General features: G+C 49.1%; 1 protein-coding gene across 5 annotated transcripts in view; it reads left to right on the top strand.

Annotated features, from left to right (window-relative positions):
* The first annotated feature begins 2,295 nt into the window (after positions 1-2,295).
* Positions 2,296-23,349, top strand: part of ITGAL (integrin subunit alpha L) — a 35,986-nt gene continuing 14,932 nt past the window's right edge. For 4 of the 5 annotated variants that reach the window (XM_019628642.1, XM_019628641.1, XM_019628639.1 and 1 more), the window contains exons 1-18: positions 2,297-2,512; positions 3,554-3,656; positions 4,178-4,272; positions 4,382-4,449; positions 5,702-5,819; positions 5,944-6,074; positions 6,751-6,896; positions 9,916-10,048; positions 10,216-10,366; positions 13,604-13,677; positions 13,761-13,893; positions 18,110-18,258; positions 18,551-18,688; positions 19,661-19,858; positions 20,000-20,130; positions 21,205-21,365; positions 21,471-21,622; positions 23,163-23,252. In XM_019628642.1, coding sequence (XP_019484187.1) covers positions 2,458-2,512; positions 3,554-3,656; positions 4,178-4,272; positions 4,382-4,449; positions 5,702-5,819; positions 5,944-6,074; positions 6,751-6,896; positions 9,916-10,048; positions 10,216-10,366; positions 13,604-13,677; positions 13,761-13,893; positions 18,110-18,258; positions 18,551-18,688; positions 19,661-19,858; positions 20,000-20,130; positions 21,205-21,365; positions 21,471-21,622; positions 23,163-23,252 — 2,226 coding nt within the window. In that variant the 5' untranslated portion in view covers positions 2,297-2,457. Of the gene's footprint in view, positions 2,513-3,553; positions 3,657-4,177; positions 4,273-4,381; positions 4,450-5,701; positions 5,820-5,943; positions 6,075-6,750; positions 6,897-9,915; positions 10,049-10,215; positions 10,367-13,603; positions 13,678-13,760; positions 13,894-18,109; positions 18,259-18,550; positions 18,689-19,660; positions 19,859-19,999; positions 20,131-21,204; positions 21,366-21,470; positions 21,623-23,162; positions 23,253-23,349 lie in introns of all 5 variants that reach the window. The other variant, XM_019628643.1, reaches the window with a different exon arrangement.

Raw genomic sequence — 23,349 nt, 5'->3', positions numbered from 1 at the left:
CCAAATCCGGGGTAACCCTCCTGGAAGGGTAATGGCTGTGGCCTGAACCATTTGGCTGAACGCCCGTTGCCTCCCAGCCACAGTGGGCCATTGGCAAATGTTCACAGAGCTCCAGCAAGTATTTCGAGAGCTGGGGTGAAGAACACTATTTACAATGTGGGGACACACGGGCTGGATAAGGAGGTTTTCACCTCTGGTATGTGAGACACAATCTTGCAAGTAAATGGCCCCCTTTGCCTTCTTCAGCCCCTTAGTGGCCATTTTGACCCCCTCCATAGGACAGCCAATGAATATTGTCACCTGCACTGTGGCCAACCCAGGAGAGGGGGAGGCCATGCGCACAGAAGTGGGTACATAGTACCACCCAAAGGGGACAAGGGGGACCCACTTGGGTCACCCACACTCAAGTGTAGGCTGACCTGCTAAAAGCGGGGGCCGACAGGGAGAAATTGGGTAGAAAGCCTCATGGGAGTCTGTTGGATTTGTGGCAGCAATTGAAGCCAGAGCACCAGTTCAGACCCCTGAGAAGGAAAAACCTGCCACCAAGGCCTCTACCTGTGCCCAGGCGGTTTGCCTACAGACAACATTGGCCCAAAACCCTACACCTTAGGGGGCAACAGAGGCCGATGGTTGAACCCTTCATTTTGACTAGAGAGGAGGCCGAGGGACCTGCTTGGCAGGGAAAAGCAGGGCCTGGAAGCCTCATGTTGAATTGACTATTTGTTTCCCCACCATGCGTAGCCAGTTCTTGCCTTTGTGGACACAGGTGTGGAGTACTCCCTCCTGCACGGGAGCCCAGAGCGCTTTCCAGGGCTGCCAGCTGCTGCTGATGGCTACGGTGGGTGGTCCATCCAGGTAAAGGCAGTCTGTCTGGTCCTGGTAGATTGGGCCCACACGTTTACCGGTGTGGCAAATCAGTCATCTTGTTGGACCTGCGCAGAACTGCCCACCAGTTCAGCCTCAAGGTTGCCGTGGAAAATTCGCCACTCCGGGTGGCAATGGCTGTATAAGTGGACATCGAGGGACACCCCCTGGGACATTGCTTGGACTGGACTGGAACTTTTTCTCGCAGACCGGGGGAATCAAACCTGCCCCTGCTTGGGGCCCTCAGTGTGGGATGGTGGTGGTCTGCTGTGGCAACCTTTACTATTGGTATCACTAGTGGATGCAAAACTCCAGGTTCCTTGCACAGGGCCCCACGTGGAAGACGCCTGGCACGTAGGGGGTGAGGTGAGAGCCTGAAGGGGTGGAGTGCTGGGAAAGGGCCAGGAGAGCAGTTACCAGGCTTTTGGCCTCACGTGGAAAGATGCTAGCTTGGTTATGTAACCCATACATGCGAGCAGTCATGTAACTAGTTGGCCATCAGTGTAACCGGTTGGCCATTAGCCACTATATATGTCCACACATGCCGTGGCTGTGTTAACAAGCACAGGTGTCATGGATGGTGCTGATCCTTCCTGTGTCTCCCCGGCCACCAGTGAGACTAGTGTAGGAAGGCCGCTTGTTGGGGTATTGGCAGATGTTTGCTTTTTGGATCTCGACCAGCCACCATTGAGAATATAGTGGTATGAACTCCCATCCATGGCTCCATTGTGGTTCCTTTTTGGCCTCACTGTATCCTGCATTCACCTGCCTGGAGCTGAGCCCCAGCATTACACCAGGTTACTGAGCTTGTCCCGAATTTTGCCTTCAGACCGCTTTTCCTCTTTGGCCTGGCCTCCAGGTTTGTTCACTGGGTCTTTGTCCTTCTTGGCCGACTTTCCGACATCTTTATTTTTCTTGTCATCCTTGGGCCGCACAACAAAGCTCAGAGAGCAGCTGCTACCACTGCAGACTCGCTAAGGTGTCAGATCAAAAAAATTAAAAAGCTGGGTTGTCTTTCTATTGTTGAATTACAAGAGTTCATTATATATTCTGGATACCAGTTCCATATCAGACTCATTCTGTGGGTATCGTTTTGTATTTTTAAGAATCAAAATGAGTTTCTAAATACTGTATACTGTTCTGAAATGTGCTTTTTGTCTTTAACAGTGTATCATGGGCATCTTCCAATGTCAAGAGAAAGCCATCTCATTGTGGTTGTACCACAGTTTGACTAGTCTTGTACTTGAGCTTTAAAGAGTCATATGTCAGTGAAAGCCTGAGACGTAGGAGCTCTTGTGCAGGAGGGGAAGTCATCTGGTGTCTCTTCTGTCTGCTTCTGGATGATGTGAAAATGCAAGCAAGCACAGGAAGCCTCTAACCTGCTTACACTTCCTTCTCTGAACCCTGTGGTTTCACAACCCCTACGGGGTACAACCCTCCTTCACTCCCAGTGTCATCAGATTGCTGTCTGAGAAAGTCCCACTGCAAGAGGCTCTGGGGCCTTATTTCCTTCTTTCACCCTGTGTAGGTTGCCAGCAAGCCCCAAGGGCCCTCTGAGACAGCCTGGGTGAGGTCCCACCAGGTGCTTCAGAGATGAACTCCTGTATCATCGTCCTGAGGCTGCTGCTGTCTGGGCCTTTTCTCTTTGGTAAGCAAGGGAGGAGGGGGAGGGGAAGGGCATGTGCCTGTGACCAGGAAATGGCCAGGCTTTATGCGATGAGAGTAGAGGAGGAGCTGCTTGAAGGGTGGGATTGGCTATAGGTAATGTGGAATCCTAGAGGGAGAAGGGAGCAAAGAAAGAAAGTCATAATCCAAAGTATAGGTAAGGTATGGAGGCAAGACGGATGGGATGGGTGACAAAGAAGGCACCAGTGAGCTAGGGGGGAGCAGGCCCCTAAAAAAGGCAGATGGGAAATGGGTACATAGAACTTGGCTGGGGTCTTGTTCTACCCACAGCACTCCCTCTGTGTGCCGTCTTAGCCAAGTTCTTTCCCCTTTCTGGGCCTCAGTCTCTTCATCTGAACAAATGGTGGGGCCTCGTCTCCCACACCCTAGGATGCTGTGAAATGAGCCTGACGCCTGGCAGGGCCAGAAAGGACCATTAGGGGCTGGCAGGGGATGCCTTGGCTGCCTGAGATCTGATGGTTAAAGAAGCAACTAGTCTGTGGTGGAGTGGGGAAGTGTGGGAGTATTAGATGAGGGAGGAGGCAGCTTCGCAGGGACCAGGGGATCTTGAAACTCTGAGCCTGTGGGAGGATGCCTGAGGCTAATTACTTGGGTTCTCAGGGCACCTGGGCCCCAAGCCTGGGGGAGAAGTGGGTGTGTAGAGGAGATGCACCCCATCTTGGGGCATCCCCATCTCCTTATGAGGTACCTTCCATCTACTCTTCTCTCACAGGCTTCCGCCTTCTCATCTTTCCTCTTTGCTGAGGGGCCAAAAGGGAAATTAAATCCTTCCCAGGCCCTGGGGTTGCTTCCATAGTTCCAGTCAAGACCCTCCGGGAGAAGTCCAGGGAGGCAGTTTCCAGCTCGGCCTCAGGCGTGGGTGGCTGGGTCAGGAGGGAGCTGGGGTCCTTTGGGGTCAGCCCGCCCCCTTGGGGCACATGGGCAGCAGCCAATCAGCGCCCCACAGCTCTGGGGGTGGCAGGGTCCCTGGCTGGATGTGGCTGACCCCCCTCGTCTCTCTCAGCTCTGGCCTCGAGCTACAACCTGGATGTGCGGCATGTGCAAAACTTGAACTTCCCAGACGCCGGGAGGCACTTTGGGTACCAGGTCCTGCAACTTGGATACGGGTGAGCTGCTGCCCAGGTCCTTCCTGCCCTGCAGAGCCAGGGATGAGGCGTCCCTGCGTCAGGCCTGGGGCTGGCCAGTAGGTGCCACCGACAGGTCACCAGGAGTCTGTGGTGAAATTTCTCAGAAACAGGAGGAAGGCCATCAGATAGCAGTAGGATGAGGATCAACCCCCCGTTAAAATGCCACATATGTGCCTGATAGATGGAGAAATGCATCCCAGCCCCTGAAACACTTGGCAACACTAAGTGTCGCCCGGACAAGACACTAAGCTCCTTGAAGGAAGGAATTGTGTCTCCCCTCCACCGCCCCCAGCATGAACGTATAACATTCTGGTGTATTCTCTAGGCTTCAGCTTCTAGAATTCTGGTTTATTTGAGCTTCAGTGGAAAAGAAAAAGGTGGGGGCCTAAAGGACAATGTGGCATTGCTTTCAGATAACTGGTGGGAGTTGGCACCCCCTTTCATAGGGAAGAGTGGTGGGTAGAGACCATCTCCACCTCACAAGTGAGATTTCTCATTAGGGTTGTCGTGGGAGCTCCAGGCGAGGGCAACAGCACAGGAAACCTCTATCAGTGCCAGCCGGACACTGGTCACTGCCAGGCAGTGAATCTAAAGGGTGAGTACCTGGTGAGGGAGCTGGGAGGAAGGGTGACTCAGGGACCTCGAGGATGGCCCCACCACACCTGGATTGCCTGAAGTCCTCCAGACCAATCTTGTGCCTGCAGGTTCAAACTATACCTCTAAGTACCTGGGAATGACTTTGGCAGCAGACCCCGCCGACGGAAGCCTTTTGGTAAGAATTCTGTGTAGTGTGTTATCAGAGCCTGCGGAGCTCAATGCTAGGAAACAGAGATTGAAGAAAGAAGGAAAAAAATGGATGAAAGGTCATCTAGACTCAAGATGATTAAAGGCATCGGAGAGCTTCAGATTCAGTCAGAGCTTACTGAGAAGAAGCTGTGAGCCAGCTATTTTCAAAACCGTACTTACTTCAGCTTTGTTCCAAATGTGAACTATAACAATTGATATTCAAGGTGATTTTTGGTGGTACACAAACTTAGTATTTTAATAGTTATTGATCTATTTAATGGGTTATTAGAAAAAACAATAGCCCATCAACTTCATAATTTCTTGAATCGTATGGCTTAGGATGAGGCTAAAATTTTTTAAAATGTAAATTTCAAGTAAATAAAATATTGAATAAATAATAGTATGGATGATACACCTGTATGGCAGAAATTGTGAGGTTGTACACAAATGCCTAACGTTTGGGAAACATTGCTTTATCTCTCCGAACCCTCAAGACACTCAGGTGAGTTAAGGATCAGGATACACGTTTTACACATGAGAACAAGACCAGAGGGATGAAGAGACTTGGCCAAGGTCACATGGTTTTAAAGAGCCAGGATTTGAATAAAACTCCCATTTGATTCCAAGTTCATTGCTCTTTGCAGTTCATCCCAACAGCATCCTGCTGACACAGCTACGTGAGCAATAGAAGACTGAGTAAAATACTGATCCAGTATTTAATTGGAGCTCCTTTAGTTACTATTACATGCCAGGCATTATGCTTAGTTCTTATGAGGGAAGAGAGGGCATTACAAAGATGACCATGACATAAACCCCAACTTTCAAGAAACTGCAGCCTGGCAGGAAAGATAGTCATCAATGGAAAAAACACCATTGTATAGTCTGGGGATAGTGAGTAATTTGATTTGGCTTAAACACAGAATGTTTGATTGGGAATGGAATGTGGTGGACCTGGAAAAGTAGGATAAAATTCACTGTAAACCATATGACTACCAAAATAAAAGAGTTTCAATGTTATCCTCTAGGCAGTGAGCACCCCTTGGCATAGTGTGTTGGTAGTAGGGATGGAGAGATTGGCATAAGAAACCTGGAAACAGGATGACCTTGGCTTGGTAATTAGTGGGATGCAGAGAGTGAGGTCGGGAGATGATGAATCTGAAGGTTTTTGTTCTTGGCTGATGATGCCCAAAAGATGGAGCAAGAAGACATTGCACTGTTTTTACCTTTACTTCCTTCAGGCCTGTGACCCTGGGCTGTCTCGGACATGTGACCAGAATATCTATCTAAGTGGTCTGTGTTACCTCTTCCAGCACAATCTGAGTGGTCCTATGCTGCAGGGACGCCCTGGTTATCAGGGTAAGGAACTGGGGATGCATGGCATAAAAATACCTCCCAGTGGCTTCCCATACCTGGGACCCAGCATGGGCAGGCCAACCATCAGAGACATTTTACCGAGTCCCTTGGTGTCTGGCCTCTGCAGAATGTCTAAAGGGCAATGTAGACCTGGTGTTCCTGTTTGATGGCTCATTGAGCTTGCAGCCAGATGAATTTCAGAAAATCGTGGCGTTCATGAAGGATGTAATGAAGAAACTTAGCAACTCTTCCTACCAGGTAAATATATTTGTTAGGATTCCTGGTTGTGGCCCATAGAACTAGCTTGAGGCATAAAAGGACAATTTAGTATGAGGTGTTTCTGGAACCTAAGGGCATGGCTATCGCTGGAACTCTGGAAGGGACAAGAACCAGGGAGTAGAAAGCTTTTAGGATTTTCTCTGGTTCCCATCTTTGTTTCTTTCTGGCTTTTGCTTCCGTCTTATCTTTCTCTCTATAGAATGGTCCCTCAGCTCCTTTGGATCACATGGGCCTGTGGAAAGCTCCTAAGTTGCAGGAGGGTTTTTGTTTGTTCTCTTCCTCTCAGACAACCCCTCCCACTGCAAATCCCAAATTTCCAGTGAAGACATTCTGACTGGCATAGCCTCAGTCAAGTAGCTATTTCTGGCCCAGCCAACAGTATCCTATTGAGCAGGGTCACTCAGCAGAAATATGGCTATTGGGCACCATCTCTATTGGTGAGGTAGGTGGACCCAGAGAACAGGAGCTCAGCAGATAGCACTACATAAGGGATCAGAGGTTTATTTCACTTGATTTCTGTGTTAGATTATTTTCAAAAGAATGACTTGAGGCAGGGATATGGAGTTGGGTTGCCCAGGTCCTGGATAAGAAGTAGAGACTGGAGCAGACACGTGAGAATGGAGATATATAGCATTTCATCGCTTCCTTTTTCTAGTTTGCGGCTGTTCAGTTTTCAACAGAATGCAAAACAGAATTTAATTTCTTGGATTATGTGAAGTTGAAGAACCCAGATGCTCTGCTGGCCAACGTGGAACACATGGGAGGCTTGACCAACACCTTTCGTGCCATCAACTATGTCGTGTGAGTCCCCTTGTGCAGGATAAAGCCTGTCTAGGGGCTGTTCTGTGTGCATTAGCTTTTTCAGCTTGGTGTGCAGAACTCAACAGGTGGGCCTGGCACGGGGCAGGTTATTGTAAGAACTTAAAGGGAGCACTTTTAGTCCAGGTTCTGGGTTATAAGGAACAGAAGTTGACTTGATCCTAACTGAATCTCAAAAGGGGGTTCTTGGGAGGCTGCAGGTACAGCTCTCGGCCTCCGGGTCAGGGAGTATTGCCTGGCCTCATAAGGAACTAGAACCAGGACTTGGAAAGTGATCGTGAACCAGAGGAGAGCCACTTCTTAGATGGGGATCAGCTTGGAAGTCAGGGTATGAACAGAAATCTCAAATTGTCAGAATTCTCCTTGATCAGTTTCTTGAATTGTTCATAATATTCAATATATTCAAGGCCCATACCAGAAACTAGCATATCTCGATTTCCTGAATTTACTACAGAAATTTTTCCCCCTAGAGTTGGATCAGATTGCTGTCTTTCAATTGAGACCTTGATGAACATAGCTGGATGTGTCAAAGGACCCTATTGTATATTTTTTACAAATACATAGCTTTAAACATTAGACTAGCCATGGAAACAGAGACCAACTTGAGGATATAAGAGAATAATCTCCTATCTCATGCTTGCCCCAGGTACACACTCAAGTTGAGTAAAGTAGCAGGAAGCATCTCTAGTACACTTGTTTTTCTCATTTTCATTTCTTTGGCAAACACGCGTTGTTGGACTTGCATGAATGAAACACGCATGTGTTGCATCTCCTCAAGCCTCTGCATGAGTGTTTGCAGCTCTTTTGGGGCTCCCTTGACATGCCATGTTCCTGTTGTACTTCTCTCTGTAGACAGCTTTGGTGGGTCAAGCCAAGACCACTGAAAAAAATGCAGCCTCAGTTCCTCAACCCTAATTCCAGCCTCCAGGAGAGAAAATGATGGGCCAAGTTTGGGTTAGGTGCCCACGGGTCCACCCAGCTATGGCCTGGGGCCATTTTATGGTGTAGAGTCACATGGCACAAGCTTGGATTCTGGGGTCCCACCTCCATGGGATGGGGGCAGTTCTTAGAGAAAGGGGTCACCCCAGGATGGGAACACACCCCCAAAAGTGTCAACAGTGGAGCAAAAAGGACAGTGTGGGAATGTATTTCATAAACACTTCTTGACTATCTGGCCATATGCCAGGCAGTGTCGCAGGTCAGGAGTTGGCAATCTTTGCTGTAAAGAGCCAGACAATAAATATTTTAGGCTTTGCTGGCCTCATGTGGTACATGTTGCATATTCTTGTTTGTTCTTATATCCCTTTAAAAACAAATATAAAAACCGTTTTTAGCTCACGGACCATACAGACAAGGCTTTTGCCTGTGGGGGTCATTCGCCACGTTCTAGGTGCTGCGGCTCCAGTGGTGAATGGACCGAAGAAAAAGATCCACCCTCTTGGAGTTTAACATTCTAGTAGAGAAGGGACCTAAACAGGATAAATAAGTACATTAGGCAATGCAGTAGAAGATGTAAGTTTGATAGAGAAAAATAAAGCGATATTCTATAGGTTACACATGAGCACACACTTGTGGGAGGTGGAAACCTGGGAAGACGATTCCCAACCAAGGGAGTAGCAAGGCCCTGAAAATACTCTTGGGATATTCAAGAAGAGCCAGGACAGTGATGGGGCTGGCAAGAAGTGGGTGACGGGAAAGGAGTGGAAGATGAGGTCAGAGACACCACAGGAGCCTGGGTAAGTTGGCGCCCATGGTGAGGAGATTTTGGCTTTTCTTCTGAGTAAGCTGAGAAGTCATTGGAGGTCTTGAGCAGAGAAGTGATCACCTGATTTATGTTTTGAAAAGGATCTCTCTGGCTACAGGGTTGATATTAGACTGTTGAAGGGCAGGGGCGGAAGCAGGGAGGCCAGTGAGGCAGCTATTGAAAAATCTAGATGAGAAATGACTGGTTTAAACCTGGGTGGAAATCCATGGACAGAACCTGTGATAGGCCATGTCCATGTGGACGGAGGTTGGGGAGACGTTTTGTATCCAAGATAGAACTTGGGGTCTTAACAGCAGTTGTTTTGGTCCTGCCCATCAGAGCTCCTCCCGTCTTTGGCAGCTTCCAAGCAGTTTTCCCACCCTCCTGCACCTCCCACTGTGGCCTCTTCATGTGCCTCTCAGCTTCTGCTCTCAAGGCAGGCCATGTCATAGTCAGGCGTTATGGATGGCGGCTCTAAGATTAACTGTCCATCTCTGACTAGCTGTGGGGGTGGGGAGGTGGGAGGGAAGGATCAGATGGTTCAAATAGAGCTGTTGTCCCAGAAAAAGCTGGGGACAGTTTATGTAGCTTCAGAAGGAGACTATGGACAGGGCAGGGATTTGGAGCCCAGGAGTCACCCCTTCCCTCCTCCTCCTCCTATTTCACATGCACTGAGCACTGACTCAGGAGCCAGAGAAACAGCCGCAAATCAAACACAGTCCTTTCTTTGAGGAACTCATGGTTTGTGGGGAAATGGGCATAAATAGTGACTTCAGTTCCCTAGGAGACGCTGTAGCAGAGGTGTGCAGGCAGCCTGGGGATGGGAGGGGAAGCAGGTGCTCTAAGAGCTTGCTCTGGACGAAGGACTCACCAGTTTTCTTCAGCTGTGGAACCCACATTTTCCATGGAAATCTCACCTAGATCACCAGCATATCTGATTAAAGGGCAGTTGCCGCGTGATTGTAATGGAAGGTAGGAAGCTCAGAGCATCCCCACACGAAACCTCCCCGTCACCGCCCATGGAGTGTGGGATAATTGCCTATTGACTGCTCAGAGTTCAGCCGAAGGCCACTGGTCTAGAAGGAGAGGTGTGGTGACCAGGGCAAGGTAGGTTCAGAAGGGAACTTGGAATGTCGGCAGCAGCTGCTTGAATGTGAGAAGGGCTTTTGCATACTCAAGCAGGGCAGTGTTAACGAGAGGCAGTGGGGAGACCTCACATTGTGGGGAGTCACTCATATTTTCCCTTCGTGTATCCAGGAAGGAGGTGTTCCAGCAAGACCTGGGGGCCCGGCCAGATGCCACCAAAGTGCTTATCATCATCACTGATGGGGAAGCCAGTGACGGTGGGAACATCTATGCGACCGAAGATATTGTTCGCTACATCATTGGGGTACCGGCCCCGGGGCCCAAGCTTCTGGCTTCTCCCTCCATCTCATCTTCCCTCCTATTCCTGAACCCCACTCCTCTTTCTTCTTGGGGCCATAGTCTTGTGCAAATAGTAGCAAGTGAGTCGGCGGTTCTGGGGATGTCACCCCTTCACTCTTTTCTCCCTCACAGATTGGAAAGTATTTTAAAACCCAGAAAAGTCAAGAGACGCTCCACAAATTTGCCTCAAAACCCACAAAAGAATTTGTAAAGATTCTGGACACATTCGAGAAGCTTAAAGATCTATTCACGGAGCTGCAAAAGAAGATCTATGTCATTGAGGGTGAGTGGCATGACGCTGGAGAGTTTGGGAGGCCGTACGCGGAAATCAGCGGAGACATTAGATTAGAGACACACCGAGTCATAGTCGCGAGCACTTATTCAGTATCAGACACTGTGCTAAGAGCTGTCCTGGAAAAGAACTCAGGCAGGAACTTCAGAGAGGGCGATTCGGGAGGACCTCTCTTTCCTCTGAAATTCCCTCTTCCTCTTGAGCTTAGCTTGTTGCAGGGTGGGGCCCAGAACTGACCTCTCTCTTGCCGGTGTCAGCTGAGCCCTGTAGAACGACTAGAATGCCTTCCCCCTTCACTCCACTTCCTCATTTTCACTTATCCTAGGCTTCACATTACTTAAGATGGGCAGAGGCCAATTGCAAGGAGCCCACAAGCCCTCTTCCTTGGTCCAGAATAAGAAGGTTTTGATTGGCGTCCCCAGAGGGAGGTCTGGCTGTGGGAGGGTATTTGCCGGGTGGCCTAGTCTGCTGGAAGGTACACAGTTCCCTCAGGGAAGGCCCCTTAGCTTGGACACAGTCTTGGGGTTCAGCTCAGCACTTTGGTGACCTCTGGCAGGGCCCCCGGTCTTGCTGGAATGCCTTGGTCCTGTGTCCAGGCAGGGGAATGTGAGAGTTCAAGAGCAGGTGGTGTATGTATATTGTGGAACCAGGCAGACCTGCTCAAGTTGCGCCTCTGCCTGTGCTGGGTGCCCTCAGCCCGGTTGTTTTAATCTCTGAGGCTCCTTGTTCTCTGTCAAATGGGGATGATAATTCCAATCTCACAGGGTTGGGAGGTTTCACTGTGTTCGTTTCCTAGGGCTGATATAACAAAGTACTGAAAACCGGGTGGCTTAAAGCAACAGAAATGTATTGTCTCACAGTTCCGGAGGCCAGAACTGAGACATCAAGGGGTCAGCAGGGCCATACTCTTTCTGACGGTTCTAAAAGAGATTCCCCCCTGGCCTTTTCCAGGGAGGAATTGTTTCCTTGCAATCGCTCACTAGCGATTGGACAGCTGCTCATGGCGGCTCTTTGCAGCTCACAAAAGCTCATGCCTGCTGCCAGCCAGCCCCACTGCAGCCTATGCCGTCTCCGGCGACTCTCGGCAGCCCAGCTCCAGGTTGAGCTGTTGTTCACTATCTTAGCTGTAGAGGGCGCAGCATCACTGGCCCCCATGTGGGATCTGAACCAGGGCCCTGCTGCTCAGAGCTGGCGTCCCAAGCCAACTCCTAACCAGTGTGCCACTCAGCCCAACTTAATTACCTCTTAAAGACCCTATTTTCAAATAAGGTCATGTTCTAAGGGGCTAGGCGTTAAGACTCCAACCTACCATTTTTAGGAAATACAATTCAGTCCCTAACAATGGCTTCCCAAAATCTTGTAGGCTCTCTCTAAATTGTAGGTCTTATTATCCTCAGACCCCATCTTCTCCCTGAACTGCCCTTACTCATCCTTCAGATCTTAGTTTAGGTATCACTCTCTCCACTAAGTTCTCACTGATCTACAAGTCTGGGCTAGGTCAGGGGTCGGCAAACTTTTGAGACAGAAGAGTTGCCAGAGGTCAGCAAACTGCGGCTTGCGAGCCACATGGGGCTCTTTGGGTACGTACATGTGGCTTTGAAGTAAAATTGAAAATGAAAATAAAACTATCATAGTTTCATTTATAAAATTTTTAAAGGATATTATTCACATAATGGTGATTATGTAAAAATATATTTATGGCTCTTGGATAATTTTTAAATGTTGTGAGGGACAGGATTGGCTCTTCCAGGGGTCAGCAAACTTTTGAGATGGAACGTACCCAAAGAGCCGCACGTGGCTTGCAAGCTGCAGTTTGCCGACCCCTGGGCTAGGTGTTTCTTCCCACGTACTGCTGTCACTGCTGTGTGTTCTCTGTCATAGCCCCTCTGACGTACATTGTATGCTAATTGTCTCTTCAGTGTCTGTTTCCCACACTAAACTGTAAGGTCTATCACAGCAGGCATTGTCTGCTTTGTCACCATTTTATCCCTGGCACAATGGTGAAAAAGCAGTGAATGAAAAAATATTCATGATAATTACTGTTTCTCGAAAGCTTACATTTAACAGCACCTTATGTTCTTTCATTCACTCCTCTCAGCATCCTCGCAAGGCTGGTGGTATTGTTTTCGTTTTCATTCACTCGTGCAGCAACCATGTCCCAGGCTCTGAGAATTAGACACTCAGGGATGTTGCCAAAGTAGAGCTCATATCCAAGTAGGATCAAGACGGTAAACAAGTGAACAAACCACATAAGTAAAGATGGTGATAGCTGTTGTAAAGAAAATGAATAAATTGATGAAACAGAGTGAATTGGAGGAAGCTACTCTAGATAGGCTTTTCATGGAAGATGCCATTTTTTAGTTGAGATAAAATTCACTCTGAGATAACTTTGGAGCTGAAACATGAAAGATGAGAATGAAATAGCCATGTGAGGAATGTGGGTACAGAGCGTTCCAGTCAGAGAGAGGAGTGTGCAAAGGCCCAGACATGGGGAAGAGTTTGGCGTGGTAGGGGAACAGGGAGGTCAGAGGTAGGAGCATGGGAGTAAGGGAGAGGGGAAGTTGGAGAGGTAGGCAGGCACATTCAAGGCCCCCATAGAACTTTGAAATTTGGCCTAAAGAGCAATGGGGAGTAATGAAATGTCTTTAGGAAAAGGAAATATGTCATCTGATATGCATTTTTTTTAAAAAAAGATTATTCTGGCTTGCTCCATGGAAAAATGGCACAGAAAGAGGAGGAATGGAGGCAGAGGCTTACAGAAATTATATAAGTTGTCACATGAATCAGGGAAGAGAGAAGGATGACTTGGACCAGTGTGGTGACAAAACAGATTTTCAGATGTCCTTCGAAGGTAGAACCATCTTGATTGGGTGATGTGTTGGAGATGAAATGGGGGAAAAGGAAGAATACAGGTTTATTCCTGGGTTTTTACCATGACTCACTAGGTGGGTGTGGGTGCCATCCATTGAAGTGGGGAAGTCTGAGTAGGAACAGAAATCAAGAGCTGCTTCTTAGACTTGCTGATTGTAGCTGGATACCCACATCCGGGCTCACGGAGTGTCACTGAGACCCAGAGCATCGGCCGTATCCCAGTCTGCCTGAGATAGTCTCAAGTTCGTGCTCTTTCTACCTTGCAAATGCTGTGCTTCTCTCTAGTCCTTTTATGAATATCAATGTTTTCACTCCGCCTCAGTTCTGGGCCCGTTGATTCTCTCCCTTCTCCTTCAGGCACAAGCAAACAGGACCTGACATCCTTTGACATGGAGCTGTCATCTAGCGGGATCAGCGCTGACCTCAGCAGGGTGAGTGGGGAGCCTGAAGCAGAGGCCCAGGGGTGTTATGGGAATGTCGCTGACCCTGCTCGCTTGTGTTCCTCCCCGGGCAGGGCCGTGGCATCGTGGGGGCCGTTGGAGCCAAGGACTGGGCTGGGGGCTTTCTCGACCTGAACTCTGACCTGCAGGACGATGTGTTTGTTGGGAATGAACCACTGACACCAGAAGTGAGAGCAGGATACCTGGGTGAGTAGGCCTGTCTTACACTGAGTTCTTTGAGCCTTAGGGGCCAGAGAGTCGCTCAGACTGACTTTCAATAAATAAATAAATAAAGTAATTAAGCTGCATGAACAAACTCAGAGTTTAAATATGGTTAGAATATTCTCAACTTTCCCCTTAGTTATCCCTCACCTGTGTATGAGTCATGGATTTGTTTTCCATATTTTGAGGCCTTGATATCTTGCGACCTCGCTAACCCTGGAGAGATTGCTGCCTGCCACCCAGGGCCAGCTCCTTTCTACAGAGAGGAAACAACTCGCTTAGGAGGAGGCCTTTCATGTGCCAACCAGCCAACCCAGAGCCTGTATCCCCCACTGCCTCCTTTAACTTTCACACACCAAGCCAGTAGCCCCCTGACCAATCACCCAGGGCTAGGTCCTAGACAACCGAAGTCCATCTTGTAGCACAGAGCCTGCTGGCATCATTCAAATTGTCCAATCCTAACCCTGCCTCATCAATTCCCTCCCTCAGAAACCACAGTAGAGGCCCTGGGTCACACTCTTCCCTTGCTCCTTCTGCCTGCTTGCTAACCCTGGTGACCCCTGCTGACCCCCTGTGGGCCTGCATGGCCTGTCTACCCCTGCTTTGGGGAGCTTTGAGTAATAAGCTTCTTTCAGTGGCTGTGACCTCTCTGTGTTGTCACTTTGTCATCCTCTACCTGAAATCCTGAGTACATTTTAAAGCAACCTGCCTCGTTAGTAGGAGGAGCAGCAGCCCCTCTTCGGGGCTTCCTCCTCTTGAATTGTCCAGGAACTCCAGGCTTGGATCAGTCTTCACAGAGCCCCTGGCACAGAGGAAATGACAGCTTCTGCTGTGTCTCTCTGCCTCATGGTGGCACTGCTGCAGTCCTGTCCTGCATGGTTCTGTAACGCTTGTCCACCCAAGGTGACGGCTGTCGCAGGCTGCAGAGGGAACTGACCCTTATGCTCAGAGGCTATAGCTCTTTTAGTTCACGTTCATGTAGGTAGCCTGTCCCAAGGCACAGACTGGCTTCAAGAGCCCTGGGGTAGAACTGCTTCCAGGTTCTACCATCTCACTGACTGAGAACCACTACCCTCCACCCTGCCTCACCCATGACCTCTGCTGAGGGGTGGCCACTCCTTTTTTAAACTCTCAGAACACTCAGATCTTATGAAATTCTTTCCTTGGGAAAATTGGTGCTGTTCATCTTGCATCTTCTCTCCTAAGGGAGGCTGTCCTCAGTGATCTGTTTCTTTGTTCTTTTTTTGACTTTCCTGACTGAGCAAGTATTAAGTTCTAAGTGCATAGCACTTAACACGAGATAACATCTTGTCTCATTTTATCCTCACAACAACCCTGTGGGTAGGTATTTTTATTATTTCTGTTTTACAGATGAAGAACCTGAGCCCAGGAGAGTTTAAATAACTTACCTAAGTAGGTGGATGCCAGGTGGTCTAGCCCCCAAGTCTGTGCTAGTAACCCCTATATGTACACTGCAGTGCCCACACCACTGCCTACAAGGTGGTTTTGTCCTTCACCCTGCAAAAGAGCCAGCAATGTTTCTCACTAAAGGAGAGCTCCAATGTTTAATCTCTGGTTAAGCACTCACTTCACTACACACACGCTCACCCTCACACATGCTCACACACCACACACATATAATCTTGAGTGCCTGCTGTGCTACTGTCCTTCAGATACCAGTGGAGATATCACCAGCACAGTGGTAAACTTATATCTATGGTCTTATTTTCTCCTCAAAATCACCCGATAACGTTGGGACTACCCGCGTTTTTTCAGATGACTCAGAAGCGTACAGCAGTTGACTCAAGGTCACACAGCTGGGAAGTAGTAATTCTAGGATTCAAATCTTGTCTCCGATTTCAGAGGGCAGCTTCTTAAAACCCTACCAGACCTGAGGTCCTGAACCTAACTGTCCCCTATACCTGGGCTCCTGAGCATTAAAGAGAAAAAACCAACATGATATAGAAAAGTGTTAGTTACATGCAAACAAGTGGTTAGAATAAGATGGAACTTGGAGACATTGTAGAAAATAGGTCTACCTTTCTTTTTTTTTTTAAGATTTTTATTGGGGAATTGGGGGGATGGGAACAGCGCTGCGGAATTGGGAGAAGGGGAACAGACAAGTTGCTGTCGTTTTGTTCTTCAGTCTAGTTGTGGAGGATGTTGCTTCACTGGCCCAAGTTGGCACCATCGTTGCGCTCTTCCCGGGCGAGGCAGATCATTCGCCGGCTTCTGGACGGCCGCTCACTGCGGCTGCTGGCCGCTCACGCTGGCGGCTGGCTTGGTAGCCCATGGCAACCCACTGCCACAGGGGCTGCAGCCTACGCCATCACCGGCGACTCACTGCAGCCCAGCTCCAGGTTGAGCTGTTGTTCAGCATCTTAGCTGCAGAGGGCAATGTCACTGTCCCTCATATGTGGGATCCGAACCGGGGCCCTCTGGCATCCCAAGCCAGTTCTTAACCATCGTGCCACTCGGCTGGCCCCAGGTCTACCTTTCATCTAGCGCCAATATTCCACCTTTGTGTGCCAATCCACCCAGCAGGATGAGCCTTGTTTCACACAGAGGTACTTCTTGCAAAGTGAGCACCAGATGTTGCTCTTCACCTTCTTGCATGGATTGTCTTTGTAAGACACTCCAGGATTTTGCTTGTTGTACCTGGAGTGCTTTTCCATGCACACAACACAGATATGATTAGACGATGTCCCAGGGGGAATCTCTGGAAAATGATTGCCTGGGGTCATCCGTTGAGGGCAGGGTTCCTTTTGTGGGTGGCGGTGGGCTGATGTCCTGTATCCACCAATAAGTTGCAGGCACAGTTTCTGAATATATCTGGTGAAATAAACTGGCTTTTTTGAAGCAGCTTGCTGCTTTGAAGCATACAAGATATAAGAATTATAACTGGCCCACATAAAAAATTTTATGAAAAGCCGCCGGGGCCAGCGGTAATGACGACGAGACCGGTGAAGGCGGGTCATCTGGTCATTTTTGTCACAGCCACCCATTTATTTATTATAGTCCTTCACCAGCTGTGGCATCTGTATTTCTTGCACACATCTAGCTCTAGATCTATAAGGTTCAAGATTCTCCTCATCACTCGAGCTCTCACTGTCTGTGTCACTTGAACTGGAAATGTATTCTTGATGAAATTCTGACTCCTCAGAGTCTGAATCAGCCAAAGTATCGATCAACTGTTGGACTGTGATAAGCCTAGACCTACTTCGCTTTCCTGTTGAAGTGCTTGGTTCATCAGCCACTCGTTTCATTGTGAATTTTCAGAATTTTTTCACGTCAAACCACACAAAGTCAATTCAAACACATGGGGGCATACATTTGCAATGGCTAACCATGAGGTTTGACCACGATTGGTTGGTTATTTTTAGTTTGTGATGCATTTTTTTCACGTACTAGGCAAAGTACCGAAAATTAGGTACAGTGGTATAGCGGCAGATTCGGAAATTACCGAAAAATCGGTACAGCGGTCTGGTAGGGTTAACCCTGGTGCTTCGGCAATGTCTGTAAATGAATGGAGGGGGTTCTGCCGCTTCACACTTCCTCTCATGTGCTCTAGGGCCTCAGACCTCTGCTTTCTCACTCATCTTCAACTGCCCTAAGCAGAGACTGGGGTTAGTTGGTCGCCTTCTGAGTCAGAGCAGTTCTGCCAGGTGGCTGCTGGCTCTCGCCCAGCCCCTGGTCGCTTTCTGCAGCCTTTCCTCAGACATGTCACCAGTGCTGTTCCAGAGGGGACAGAACCTCATCTCAGGAGGTGTGAAGTGTGAAGAGACCTTCAAGGGAACATCTTTAGGCAGGAAAATCAAGTCTCCTGCTTTATCTTTAATAGTTGTACAAATTTTGCATTCTTCTTAATGTATCCCATGTTATTTGATTCTTTTTAATAAAGTGTGGTCTCCCTTACCGACTCCCAGGAGAATCGGGCCTCAGGAAGAGGTGGCATGTCTGCCCTCGGGCATGTGGCTGCTTTCCCCAGCGTGTGTGTCCACAGTTTGGGAAACGCAGCCTCAGACCAAGACAGCAGGACCTGTGCTGCTCCGAGCACATGGCTGCTCTTAGAAGGTCTTCTGGCTGTTGCAGTGTATCTTTGTGACTAACCAGTTTCCCACAGTCTCTGTCCCTTTTCCCCTGGGTGTTACCCTCTTCCAGCATCATTGTTTCTAACTCCAGCCCCCACCCCTCTCCTCAGGGTACTCGCTGGCCTGGCTGCCCTCCCGAGAGCTCATGTTGCTGCTGGCAGCTGGAGCCCCCCGGTACCAGCATGTGGGGCGGGTGCTGTTGTTTCAGGAGACAGACAAAAGGCAATGGAGCCAGATCCAGAAAATAGATGGGACCCAGGTGAGTAAGGCGCATGGCGTCCGCAGGTAACGGGCTGGGTGACACTGGGCAGGCCTCCCTCTGCCTTCTGCATCCACTTCCTGTGTGGCAGGCTCTTTTGTTCCCCACATAGCCCTCTGAGGTAAGCTTGGTCATCTCTTCTGCCGGTTCAAGAAACTGAACTTCAAAGAACCTAATGTGTCTTAATTCCTTTAGGCTCTAAGTGGGATCCCGTGTTTGAACTTCTGTTTGAGGCACTGGGAGCGGTTGAGGGGCTCACGGGCTCCCCTCAAACGTCTCCCTCACCCTGCAGATCGGCTCTTACTTTGGCGGTGCGTTGTGTGGCATTGACATGGACCAAGATGGGGAGACAGAGCTGCTGCTGATTGGAGCCCCCCTGTTCTATGGGGGACAGAGAGGAGGCCGGGTGTCTATCTACCAGAAAAAACAGGTAGGTAGCAGGGCACTGAGCTGGGGAGGTGTGGGGCAGAGATGTCCAGGCCTGCTCAGGTCCTGCTTGTTCCGGAAGACTTTCCCAGTCTGATCACGTGTTCATCAGACCTTTAGAACAACAGACAAATGATAGCTCATACTCACTGGTGGGAACTGTAAGGCCCAGTGCCAAACCTTCTATATCAATGAACCCTCATTACATTTCAGTCACCCAACAAGGTGCTCTGAGCTTTACCTGACAAACAGTACTGCAGCTCAGCAGGGCTGGGGAACTTTCCAAAGCCACCAGGTCATACAGATGACAAGAGGTAGGGCTGGGGCTTGCAGTCAGGTTGGTCTGATGGCATTCTTCTAATTCTGTACGGGACCATAGCTGATGTTTCTTTTTTTTTTTTTTTAAAGATTTTTATTGGGGAATTGGGGGATGGGAACAGCGCTGGGGAATTCGGGGAAGGGGAACAGACAAGCTGCTGTCCTTTTGTTCTTCAGTCTAGTTGTGGAGGACGTCGCTTCACTGGCCCATGTTGGTATTATCATTGCTCTCTTCCCGGGCGAGGCAGATCAGTTGCGGGCTTCTGGACAGCCGCTCACGGCGACTGCTGGCTGCTCACACTGGCTGCTGGCTACACACAGTAGCCCTTGGCAACCCACTGCAGCAGGGGCTGCAGCCTACGCCATCACCAGCGACTCACGGCAGCCCAGCTCTAGGTTGAGCTGTTGTTCAGCAACTTAGCTGTAGAGGGCAGTGTCACTGGCCCTCATATGTGGGATCCAAACCAGTGCCCTCTGGCGTCCCAAGCCAGCTCTTAACCAACGTGCCACTCGGCCGGCCGCGCTGACATTTCTTTAGTGTTCTATACACACACACACACACACACACACACACACACACACACACACACACGAGGCCTCGCCCTGTGAAAGCTTGCCGAATGACTGAGGTGGCACCTGTCATCTTGCTCCTTCCCAGCTGGGGTTCGAAATGGTCACAGACCTGCAGGGGAATGCTGGCTACCCCCTTGGGCAGTTTGGAGCAGCCATCGCAGCCCTGGCAGACCTCAATGGGGATAGGCTGATGGACGTGGCTGTGGGAGCCCCTCTAGAAGAGAGGGGGGCTATGTACATCTTCAATGGGCAGCCTGGCGGGTTGAACCCCCGGCCCAGTCAGGTGAGGTACCCTGCCTGCCAATTAAAGCCCCTTCCCAGGGGCCTGGGAGCCTCAGCCCAGGCCCCATTCCCTAGCCTGACCCTTCCCACCCTCCAGCCGGTCGTCTTCCTCGCTTAGCATGAATTTCTCTCTTGGTCTCAGCGGATAGAAGGGAGCCAGGTGTCCCCAGGAATTCGATGGTTTGGACGCTCCATCCATGGAGTGAAGGACCTTGGAGGGGATGGCTTGGCAGATGTGGCTGTTGGGGCCGAGGGTCAGGTGATTGTGCTGAGGTAAGAGGGGATGCCCAAGTCCCAGCTAGTGGTCATTTCAGCTCTCGTTTTTGCTGTGTGCAGGCCTTGTGCTCACGGCTCACTGACCTTCTCTCGTTTGGTCTTCTGTCCAACCCTGTGAGAGAGGGTCTTTTTTTATACAGGCTTCATCTTACCCCAGGTTACACAGCAGCCATTTCAGTGATAGACTGGGACTGGAACCCAGGCCTGTCTGACCCCCTAGAGATGCAACATCATGTGATGGCTTTGGAACCTAGTGACCTGGATTCAAGCTCAGTCCCTTAGTTTCTCAGGACCCTCAGTTTCCTCACCTTTGAAATGGTGATGACATCTCCCACCTTTACCCACTTCTTAGAGTTATTGGAGGCATCATGTAACGTCATATAGTGACTAGATATTGACGGAACCCCTACTATGTCTTAAATCCTGATGTGTGGGGAAACATACAACAAAAACTGAAAATAAAGCTATAATCCCAATTATGATACATGCTATGAGGGAAATGAAGGGGGTGCTGTGAGAGAGAATAGTGGGGAGACCTACTATAGATTAGGTGGCCATCAAAGACCTCTGTGGGGTGGTGATATTTGGGCTGGGACTTGAAAGATGAGAAAGCCAGGTTTACGTAAGGCTGGGGTGGGAGTTTTCTGTGTCGATAAGACCAGGATGCACCAAGGCCGTAAGGCAGGGAAAGTGTGACATGGCTGGAACATGATCAGCCAAGGAAGAGTGTGGTAGGACGTAGGACTGGGGAGGCAGGCCAGGTGGCATGGTTGGTGAAAAGTATGCATTTCATGGGAATATTATGTGGCATCAGCAAAGGGTATAAGCAAGGAAGTAGCTCGGTAGGATCCCTCTTTAAAAGCTCATTCTTCTGCATAGTAAATGGGCCAGCAGGCTGCTAGAATGGACCCCAGGGGCCCTACGGAATTGTCATTATGACTCTCTCTGTGAGGAGACTGTGCTACTGAGATCTGCCTTAGGGACGGAGAATCCCTCTGGACTCTGATGGCTGGAGCTCCAGGTCTGACCGGGCACCGCAAGGGAGAGCGTGGATTGTTTTCTGCCCTGCAGCTCCCGGCCCGTGGTGGACATTGTCACTCAGATATCCTTCTCCCCGGCTGAGATCCCCGTGCATGAAGTAGAATGCTCCCACTCAGCCAGCATCCAGAAGAAGGAAGGCGTCAACATCACGGTCTGTTTCCAGGTCAAGCCTCTCCTCCCCCAGTTCCAAGGTCAGTGCTGTCTTGCCGCTGCCCAGAGCAGCTGTCCGCTCCGAATCCAAACAAAGGGCCCGTGACCCTGCCACCATTCAACTCCTGCCTCTCCCCCCTTCCCAGGGCCCCTGGTTGCCAACCTCACCTACACACTGCAGCTGGATGGCCATCGGTCCAGAAGCCGGGGGTTGTTTCCAGGAGGGAGACCTGAACTCGGCGGCCACACAGCTGTCACCCCAGTCAGGTCCTGCACTGAGTTCTGGTTCCACTTCCCGGTAAGGGACCCAGCAAGGCCACTCCAGGAATCAAAGGGATGGCTGAGCTGACAACGATGAGAGACAGCTGGGTGTGAGGTTTAGTGAGCTGTGGCTCACAGCCGAGTTGCAAGTCCCGTTGTCTTTCTACTGCCATTATAGCCAGCAGTTATAACCACTACTGTACAATAGTGGTTATAACACTGTTAGCATATTTCCTTCTGGTCCTTAATACACAGAGGGTGCCAAAAAAAGGTATATACATTTTAAGAAAGAAAAATACTGTATTAAAATTAGGCTGATGGGTACCACTTTGAGTACTTCTTGTAATGGCAGAAGTCAAACATGACTCGTATTCATCTTTTGTTATCAGTATATATTGAGTATTACAATTTTAATAGATTTTTCCTTTCTTACATTTTTTTTGGCACCCTCTGTACATATATATAGGCATTTTTCATGTGATTATGCCTGTAAAGTACTTGCTGTTTTTTCCGACTCTTTCATACATCATATATCAATGTTGCTACCCAGCTTTCATAATTGTGAGGCTGCCGAATATTCAGTCATGGTTTGTATCATTTGCAGGTGCACATGGTCATGTATTATTCACATCCATCCAAAGAAAGTTTTTTTTTTAATATTGGTTTAAACCACTGCTAAAACACCCAAATTTGGTTTGCTCCTCGCGGGCCTGTGTAAAATAGGATTGACCTTCAATTATCCTGGTCTCTTGAATGTTTCATAAGAGACTCGGCATGCGATGGGTATATAAAATCTTGAAGTTACTTTCACCATTTTTATTATGGGAAATTTCAGACCTACAAAAGAAGAAATAGTTGAATGAACCCCCAAATACCCATCTCCCAGTTTCCACAATTATCCACTCAATTTTAGTTCATTCATACCTCAGTTCAGGGCCCTTCTCCTCCCTTCACCCTGTCCCACTTTGACACTTGGGAATTTTAAACATAAATTTGCCAGAGAAGAGACACTGACATGATGGGAAGACTTCAGACTTGGGAGTTAGACATGTTTGGGTTCACTCCCTAGTTCTAGTCCTTAAAAAAAAAAAGTGTCACCTTTTTAGACCTTATTTTCTTCCTCTTTAATGTGGAAATAACAACATTCAAGTTGGTAGAAACTTGACGTGAATACAACCCAAGGTTCCCACAAAGCACTGGTGATAACACAAAAGATGAAGACCCACCCTGTTCTCAAGGAACCAGGACATTCTAGAAGGGGCTTTCCTTGTGCAGATTTGGCTCATAGTTGCCTAGAGCCATTTGACAAAGATTTGGGGACTTCTGTCAGGACTCGGTGGGAAAACGGGCCATGGGAGGTGGGGGGTTAGTGGTGTCTGCTGTGGGCTTGAGGCTGAGGATCGACACCTGTGCTAAGAAGCAGCCCTGATATGTAGCAAATGCGTTTCTGCTGCTGGTGAGAAAGACAACTCACTACTAGAATTCCATCATTGTAAAACATGGACCAGGTATGCATGTAACTGGACATGTGGTCAAGGTTAAACTCATGACATAGGGTGTCTTCTTACCACCCTCAGGTGTGCATTCAAGACCTCATCTCTCCCATCAATGTCTCCCTAAATTACTCTTTCTTGGAGGAAGAAGGAACACCAGGGGACCAAAGGATGGTAAGGAGAGATGAGCTGGGGCAAATGAGCGGAAAGAGAGGAGGAGAAATTCCATTGAGCCAGACTGTGTTCAAAGGGGTCTTTGGGCTAAAGCCAT

Source organism: Hipposideros armiger, unplaced genomic scaffold (assembly GCF_001890085.2).
Source record: "Hipposideros armiger isolate ML-2016 unplaced genomic scaffold, ASM189008v1 scaffold_799, whole genome shotgun sequence".
Classification (NCBI taxonomy): domain Eukaryota; kingdom Metazoa; phylum Chordata; class Mammalia; order Chiroptera; family Hipposideridae; genus Hipposideros; species Hipposideros armiger.
The sequence above is the reverse complement of the archived record's forward strand: the minus strand, read 5'-3'. Positions and strand labels throughout refer to the sequence as shown.